This window comes from Chinchilla lanigera, unplaced genomic scaffold, assembly GCF_000276665.1.
Source record: "Chinchilla lanigera isolate Chin_1 unplaced genomic scaffold, ChiLan1.0 scaffold00068, whole genome shotgun sequence".
Lineage (NCBI taxonomy): Eukaryota > Metazoa > Chordata > Mammalia > Rodentia > Chinchillidae > Chinchilla > Chinchilla lanigera.
The window spans coordinates 608,690-617,938 of NW_004955469.1; the positions used below are offsets into that span (position 1 = coordinate 608,690).

Here is a 9,249-nt window from a genome sequence, read left to right on the forward strand (position 1 = left end):
CCTTGCTACCTCTTCTCCCTTACTGATGTGATCAATGTGATCATAAGCGGCAGACTTCATCCTATGACTAGAAATACCCACTCTTAACACTTAGAAATTTCTGTATTAGAAAAAGCTAGGAAAGTACAACAGTGTATGTTTTACACATCCTGCTTAAAAAGTGTAATATTGGATTATATTTCCTATGTGAAGTGTTTTCCACAAATATGATTTATTTATCAACTATGTAACATTCCACCCTCTGAAGAGGATCAAATTTGTGTGCTCACCTCTCTTATTAGACATTTCAGTTGATTCATAAAGAACTAATGGTGTATATTCTTGTTATAAACATTTAACTATATTTGTTAGGTTCTGTAAAGGCCTTGTGTCAAAAGTACTTTCACAACTAAAATGCATTTTAAAGGCTTTAAATATTTAAAAACTCGGACCAATTGGCTCTTCTACTTCCTCACCCTTTTGCCAAGTTTGCCAACTTGGGAGGTGAAAAAAGTCCTCGCCTGTGGTTTCCATTTACATGTCTTTGATTACCAGGGAGGTAGATATTTCCTTCAGCATTTACCAGCCACTTGTATTTTTTCTTTTGTGAGCTGTTTATTCATGCCCTTGTTCATTCCTCTGACAGTAATGGGATATTTTTCTTGTCTATGTAATTTCTTCATAACAATAAATTTTGGGCCATCCTATTTGAGTATCTCCTATCAAAATATTGAGAAATATTTTTCCAACTATTTCATTGCCTTGTATTTGCCTTCTTAGTGTCAGTTGGCTTGGAAATATGAAAATCTGAATTAAAAATGGTCAAAGAAGAGGCCAAACTTGTTGAAAATAAACACGTGCATTCTGCAACTATCGTATTAAAACATTTTAGTATTCATTTTAATATCAGGAATTTGATCATTAGTGGAGAAGAAGGAAGAAGTAACTTTACACTCTTCTGTTCTTCAGGCTAGTAAAAACAGAGGAGAATTCTTAGGAACAACCTCCCCCAACCTCTTTCAACTTTTTGACATGGGTATTAAAGTGCCACCCCAAATACCAACGGTAATAAAGAACCCAACTTAAAAGGAGGAGTAGGTGTAAATGTAACACATAAGAATTCTTTTTTAAATCTTGCTAGCCAGTTGCTAAAGGATTATTGGTGAGGCACTCGAGCCTACTACCTGTCTCCGGTCGGTGGGAAAAGCTTGGCTATTTGGGGCTACATGTTGACATTTTAAAAATTTTGAACTGAAACAAGCTGTTCATTATTTCTTTGCAGTAAGAATAGCTGCAGCACCCTGCCATGATGCTCTCCAGGGAGAATTAGCTTCCGCTTCCTCTTTTTATTACCTGCTTCCTTCTCTCTGATGTGTCTCCACCCACACCTCCCTGCAGTTCTGCCCTCCATCCTGTGCCTGCCTGTGACTGCCCATTTTGTACAGACATGATGACTAGATTTTTAAAAATTAACATAATTAGTGATATTTTCAAAAGAGAGAAAGGCTTGTGTTCAGGTACCAGGACCCTATAGGGACCTGGCTACCTCAGAATGGATTCCATCTGGAGCAAGTTGCCCATGGTTTCTGCCTACATCCACAGCACTTGGACATGGCCTGGGATGACAAGATATGCTCTTGAGTTTAGATAGTTAATGCATTTAAGAAGAAGTAACACCCTTAGGTGTTTGGGAGGAAGTTTGCTGCTCTTCCTCATGGCTTTGCTTGAGAAGGAGATGGAGTAAGTGTAACTCCTGGCCAGAGAGTCTGCAAGAATGGCCAAGAAGTCTACAGCAGTTTTGTCTTTCAGTGCTAAAGATTTTCTGCAGTTTAGTATATTTCTCTTCTGTTTCTCATCTCTCCTAGGAAGTAAGTCTATTCCATTTCTGTTACTTTGTGCTATCCATAGATTTAAGTCTCAGCCTGTGAAAATCACTCATTTACATGATTCAAGATGCTCTACAATCTATTTTTAGGTATGTCAAAACCAAAATATTACTTTCCGGCTTTACAGTGAGCCAGAGACCCCGAATCAGGAGGACCAAACAGTTTTAATCCCCTTACTTCGTAGGGACTACAATAGTAGTAACACAGGAGTCACGGCCCAAATTGCTGAACGACTCACCAGTCTCCAAGGTCACTGCTTTCATTTCCGTATGAGCTCTGGATCCCGTATGAGCTTATTGTTGAGTGTTAGTTGGTGCCAAGACTGCATAATGGGGTGAAAGAGATAGAGTTGCTCTCTTATCCTCACAGCTGAATGCTGGCTCTCTTCCTCAGCTAGCAGGGAGGCCTGGCCGGGGCTGGTGTGGGCTGCGGAGCGCTGTGACTGCAGGAAAGGACTGTAGGGCATGAGGACTGAGTCAGTGTTTAGGTTCAGGACAGCAGGAGCCCCATAGCCGAGTGGCTGTGGAAATCAAGGCACACTAAGCGGGGATCTGAGTGTCTCGGGAGAAGCATGGAGGGCGGCAGTGACGGCATCCCTGCAGCTGGCTCCGAGTGTGGCAGTGGCCAAGGAGTCGGGCAAGGCTGTCTGTAGCTTTGTGTCCCTGGCCTGCCTGGTATGTTGGGCTGAGGCCTGCTGATGGCAGTGCTGGTGCCCTCCTGCAGGCACAGGAGCAAGGCTCTGAGGGTTCTGAGTTAGATGTGCTCAAGACATGGGGAGTGTTGTTACGGCATCAACATTCACACACAAACAAGAATAAAATGCTATTTCTAAAATTTTCAGTTACAGGAAAATGCTTAAATATTACCCCTACTTCTTGCTTGATAATGATAATTGTGTGCCTGAAGGCCAGGAAGGATATCAGTTGTGGTGGGGGTGGAGAGGCACAGAAGCCTTCAGTTCTGGGACTGGAAACCCAGGGTTGTGAAGTAACTGCAAACCTTACAGCAGGTGCGGAGGCCATGCCAAGCCCTTTCCCGCCTCGTGACAGCACAGCACTCCCTGGAGTCTGGACCCCAAAGTCAGCGTCTAGTCTAAACCGTACCCTCCACTTACTGACCTGGCCACTTGGAGCAGCTTTTTCAACCTCTCTAAACCTTTTCTTCCCTATTTAAAATAGAAACCCAGCCAGCACTATGTCACACACCTGTAATCCCAGCACTCTGGGGGGCTGAACCAGGAGGATCACAAGTTTGAGCCCAGCCTGGGCAGTTTAGCAATTTGGCAAGACCCTGTCTCAAAATAAAAAATAAAAAAGGGTTGGGGATGTAGCAAAGTGTGAAGGCTGAGTTCAACCCCCAGTATGGGAAAAAAAAAAATAAAATAAGATTTTTGTAAGATTTAAATGGAATAAACTATATAAAGGACTTAGTACTTGAGAAGTTTACTTGTTATGATATTGTCATAATAGATCCCATCTCTAGCATAACTATGAGCATGCCCAAGAAAGTGGGCTCCTCTGCTGGTTGTGTACAGACACACACACACACACACACACACACACACACACAGGCCACACACACAGGGGCGGAAATCACCCAAGCTCCCCATTTTTTTAAAATCATACAGAGGTTAATATGAAAGCCTGGACTAAAAGAACTGAGATAACCTGTACCTCTGGAGCACAGGACCAGGAAGTTGTTCACCGTTTCTTGGGACTGGTCCTGTATCACTCTTCTCGTGATGATGCACAGTGACACTGCCTGGGTGACATGGTGGGGGTGAGGGGAGCACTGGGGAACCATGCACATGCACCGCGATACCCTGACAGAGATGGCTACCAAGGGACTGACGGGAGGGGAGAGATACAGCAGGACAGCTCATCATGCTCCCATGCGTGGCCCATCTTCTAAAGCTTGTCCTGTGTTCATTTCTGGAAATTTCCAGTTAATTTCTGTGGATCACAGTTGACCATTGATGACTAAAGCCTCAGGAAATGAAACTGGATAAGGAGGGAGTCTTTCTAGTCCTCAGAGTGCCCACTGCCCTGACTGGGACTTCCATGTGAGTGAGTGGGGCCGATCAGTCTCTCAGTCTTTCCAGAGTTCCCATTCAAGCTCCAGTAGCTCTATAGAGACCACTGTGCTGAGGCGTTATTGGTCCTCAGAAGGCCTCAGAGCTGGGGTAAACCGACTGACCCAGCCGGCCTGCCTGGTTTCTGACCCTGGGGCCATCAGACTTGTGTGTGTGGCTTTGGGCAAGTTTCCTAACTCCTCTGGGTCTTAATTTCTTATCAGCAAGTAGGATTGGTGGTAAAATAACAGCACAGATAGAGACGAGTTATTTCCCCTTTTACACTTTAAATCCTTAGAAGTTATTGGTGATTATTTTGCCAAGTCATAGGACAGTTCAGGGAAACTAAGAAGATGATTACCCATTCAGTCTATAGGTTTCCTGAACACAAAAGCTTTCCATTGTATTTTCTGTCTGCACCGTCAAATGGAAACCCATATTTATGTGCATAAATAACCTGAACAGCAGGCAGTAAGTATTAGTGTCAGATGAATGGGGCCAAGTCTAAGTGCTGTTGACAGGAGAAAGCAGAAATTCTGAGGGCTGAGACAGGCAAGGGACACTTCTGGCAGGAGGCAGGAACCAAGCCTTGTTTCTTGCAGCTGCTCTCAGTGAGTGCATGGTGTGAATGAGGAGGAGACACGGCAGTGAGTTCAGGGATTGGGATATAGGAGTTTCAGTTTCTTGGGATATAGGATATAGGATATAGGATATAGGATATAGGATATAGGATATAGTTCTGTTATATATATAGTTCTGTTTCTTGTGAGACAGGCTTTTAAAAGAGCTTGAACCATGTCCCATGTTGATTTACCTGGTGTCATATAACATGGTAATGTCATTAGGTTTGGACTAATTTCTTTGGTGAAAGTATTTACTTTTGCTAAGCTTGAAAATATTGAAACATTCCTATAGGCCTCCAAGTTGTCTCAATTTTTAGCATTTTATAACTTTGTTGCAACATGGTATGTAGGATAATGAAGCAGAGGTGAGAAAAAACCAACAGAGAATGGGAGTAATATATTTGTGTTCACATGTATTGGGGATCTAACTCCTCTTGACTCGAGGGACCAAAAATTGAGCACATGATTAATAATCACAGCAATATTATTAGTATGTTTAAAGCTTACAATGAGTAGTCCTGGCATAAATGTCATTCTGCTAGGCCAGTTTTACTATTTCAGTTGTCCAGATGAAGCCAGAGATGCAGGAGATGGATTAGTGTGTTGAAGATGACAGTTATTTAGTAGCAATTATAAGATTTGACTCAGGTTTAGGCTGACTCTGAGAACTGCACTCTTACCACTGCTACCACTGTTTATCCCTTTGCCAATGGATACTTCGCTCGGCCGGGTCCTACACCGAAGCCTGGCAGTGGTGATGTGTGTGTGGCAGGGGTCGGGAGGGGGAGATGGGGAATCACCCAGGCTCATGTTTTTCCTAATTCACACAAAGGTTCGTTTGAAAGCCTGGGCTATGAGGGCAGAGACAGCCTGTACCTCTGTATGTCTCTGGAAAATGGGACCAGATTTTTTTTCAGTTTCTTGGAAATCAGCCTCTAGATTGGAGGCTTCTCAACTTTACAGTCACAGTAGTTTATAAATATGAGTTGAGTGGATGACATTTAAATTAAAATATTAAAGTACTTGTTCCAGTAACTCATTAATGTAGACAATATATAGTTTGCCTGATGTAAAAGCTTAACATTTAAACCACATCAGTTTCGGGAGAGGGGACCAAAAAGATATCTGGAAATCAGATGGATGGAGTTCTCTTCCCGGCTCCGCTGCGGGATTGAGCAACTCTCGCCATCTCTGGGTGCAGCAGGAGTGATGGACTGCATGCTTCCGAGTCCTTTCTGCTGAACGGTGCTCCTTTGATCCAGCATACTAGGGAGAGTCAGAGTTGGAAGGAGGTAATGGCCCACTTTGCTCATCCACAGCTGGTTTTCACAAGATAGGACCTGCGTTATTGTACCCTTTTGCCAATTAAATACTAAGGTTCTGAGGCCTGGGGTCATTTAGCCTGAAGGAGGTGACTGCTAGTTCGTCTTCCACTACTCACACTCTCACCCAGGTTTGTTGGGTCCAGTCTAGACTTGTCCAGGTTCAGGTGCTAGGGGTAAAGCCCAGGGATTCGCGCAAGCTCGCTAAGCTTTTGCTCTGCCCCTGGACCACACTTCTGTTTATGTCCTACTTCTCTGTTCTTGATGGAGTCAGAAAATACTATCTGTAGTGCTTCAAATGCTAATGGTGTTACACTACCCTTCCCCTTTATTTCCCTCAAATGTGGTGTAGAAGGCTGCTTCAAAACAAGTGAGATATAGCCCCGGCAAGTCTGGCTGTGCTATTGCTTACCAGAGAGTGGGTACTGAGAAGCACAAAGCCAGGCAGCCTTTTTAGCCCAGGAGTTTGTTTTCAGGGCCACCAGCAGCCATCACCTGGCAGTCGCTCATCTCCAGACAGGAGGTTTGGCCATGAACAGGCAGAGACAACAGTAACAATCCCTGAACTCACTGAGTGTCCTACCAAGGAGCTGGGGGGTACTGTCTTGTTTAGGAAATCACATTTCTAATAGTAGAAGTTAAAGAAATTAGCAATTTGAGAAAAAAGCTGGAGAAAGGCAGACAAGTTGTGGGGCTGACCATGGAGACCAATTGCAGAGAAACCTGCAAGGTTTGGGTTGGGAGGGCAGAGAGCCTGCTACAATTGTGGCCTCCTGGCCACTCAGTGTCCACCTGGAGTCCCTTCTCCTTGAATCATGGTCAGGTCACTTGCCTCTACCACCTTCAACCTAAATGGAGAAAACAGATTTTAAAATATGGTCTGCTTTCTAATCTTTTGGGGAAATCTCAGTCCTACCACTTCCGGTGAGTCCGCCACTTCCTTAAGACTTCCGGAAGTCTTAACTGAGCGTTTTTAACACCTCAAAGTCTCATTGCTCATTACTTTCATATGTAAAATATGGGTTTTTTTAAAAAAAATGAAGCATAGGTATAATATATGTAAAGTTCTTTGAATAATTTCTGCACATAGTAGACTTCTCAACAAGAGTTGAAAGAAGACAGGGGAGAGGGAAAAGAAAAGACTCATTTACTGCATTTATTATATTTCATTAATACTGTTATCTTTCCAATCTGGCTTTGTGAAATGGTAAAATTATTCCTCTACAGATTATCTGCTTGAGAGTTTTCTTTCCTGGGCCTTGCTAATTAAAAAATACCATAAATGTTTTAATTAGATCATTGACATTTTTTTTTAATAATTGCAAAGGGACTTGACCAAGTTAATTTTACTCTACAGTGTAATTCCTTGTGACTCTGATGTTAAGGCTAATGTGTAAAAATAGTTGCATGGAGAATAAATTATGTTCATGGGACAAATGGGGAATCTGAGACTTCTTTCCAAACTACAGTGTCTATCAGAGTATATAGGAATGAAGCGCACCAGCAGGATCATCCAGTGCAACTCCCTCAGTGACATTTGGGCTGCAGTGGGAAAAGAAGACCCCTTGGTTAATTTCACACTTCCTCTGTACCAAGGTGTGACTCCACAGCTGGATTTAGAAAAGACTTTTAGGAGGCTGAATTACAATACCAGCTATTGTTCCAAACTCCCTAGCTTTGAGGAATTAGCTCTTTTCTATAGGGAATCCAAATCCACTTATTTAATTGGAGATTTATCTTAGGGAATATTTCCTACTCATTCAGGCTCTAAGCCTTCATCATTTTAATATAGGCCCTCAGGGGCTCTTTCCGTCTCCAGAGCCTGAGAGTTTGCCCTTGGGAAGGAAAGGTGAACATAGGTAACCATGCACATTCTGTGTGCTTGGCCCCCGGGACCCCTAAGAAGCAAGTACTACTGTATGTATTTGATATGGGAGGGAACCAAGGCTGAGGAGCTCTGTATCCAACAGCTCACCCATCTGTTCTGTGTGGTGCGAGGCCTGACGAGGTGGTGCTGGTTCTCTCAGACCCTCTGCTCTGTGCCTTCAGGCTCCTTGGCTTCCCCCTTTATGCTGCAGATGCCCCAATCTTGTTTTCTTTAGCTCCCTCTTTAATGAGTTCCACAGGACAATGCTAAGTCTAGTTATGCAGCCTTAATTGGTTTAGTTACAACAAGATAATTCCTTTTTTCTTCTCTCAGCGGCCTTTCTGTTTAAAGACATTTTAGCTGGAAGATGCTAATTATCGATGAGGGGAAAGTGACACCTGAAGAGTTCATTTTCCATGTTGGTCCCTGGGTCTCCTTTGAACTCCCTCCACCCAGCCCTCTTTCCCACTTCTTCACTTCTCGCCCATCATCATAAAAGAGCGAGCTCTTCCCCAGCCGCCTGGCGCTGGCTGGCAGCACACTCTCTCCCCCACTTGCAGGTAGTCATTGCCTCTCCAGCTGTCCTGCAGCATGGACAACCTGCAGGAGCCCTTTCTGGGCCTCTCGGATGGCTTGGACTCCTCCAACAGCACTGGACTGCTGTCTTCCTGGGACTGGAAAAACAGGGCCCGGCCCTTCGTGCTCAACCAGGCCTCTCCAACTCAGAGCCTTTCACCGGTCCCATCCCTGGAGTCCTATTCTCCATCCCCTTGTGCTGCCGGGACCGGGCTGCCCTGTGGGCGTGGTGGGGCCGGTGGTGGGGTCAACGCTGGCTGCAGCAGCCCAGGCACTGGAGGCCTGGTGGAGGTGGACTACAGTGTGTTAGCTTTCCAGCCTGCCTACCTCCAGGGTGCTGGTGGCCCCAAGACCCAGAAGGGCACCAAAGTCAAGATGTCTGTCCAGAGGAGACGCAAGGCAAGTGAGAGGGAGAAGCTCAGGATGAGGACCTTGGCTGATGCCCTACACACCCTGCGGAATTACCTGCCGCCTGTCTACAGCCAGAGAGGCCAGCCACTCACCAAGATCCAGACGCTGAAGTATACCATCAAGTACATTGGGGAGCTCACTGACCTTCTCAACAGCAGCAGGGAGCCCAGACCCCAGAGTGTGTGAGCTGTGCCCCTTGGGATCTGACCCATTCCAGTCCCCTGGGTGGAGCAGAGGTGTGTTAAAGACCAAGAGCGGTCATGGGACACAACATGGAGCTGTATGTGCACAGCTGGAGCGGGACCTTGTAATCAGAGCGCTCTGCGGAGTTCCCCTCTCACCTGTGGACCCCCAGACAAGTAGAAACCTCTTGCTTTCAGTTTTCTTCACCATCCTCCCACAGACTTATCCTTTGTAAAAAGACATTATTTTGCCTTTCTGTGTCTGTTCAAGGTATTCTAAAGGGTGACTATGTTTTAAATGCATTTTTCAACAATGTAAAGTAGTTGCAATT

At 44.8% G+C, this 9,249-nt stretch overlaps 1 protein-coding gene across 1 annotated transcript; it reads left to right on the top strand.

Annotated features, from left to right (window-relative positions):
• Positions 1-8,339: 8,339 nt before the first annotated feature.
• On the top strand, positions 8,340-8,921 carry Msgn1 (mesogenin 1). The gene has a single exon (XM_005400329.1). It carries the CDS (start codon positions 8,340-8,342, stop codon positions 8,919-8,921), a length of 582 nt encoding a protein of 193 aa, XP_005400386.1.
• The last annotated feature ends 328 nt before the right edge of the window (positions 8,922-9,249 follow it).

Excerpts from the sequence above, each read along its gene's own strand:
- Msgn1 (XM_005400329.1), top strand. The coding sequence starts at position 8,340 with ATGGACAACCTGCAGGAGCCCTTTCTGGGCCTCTCGGATGGCTTGGAC.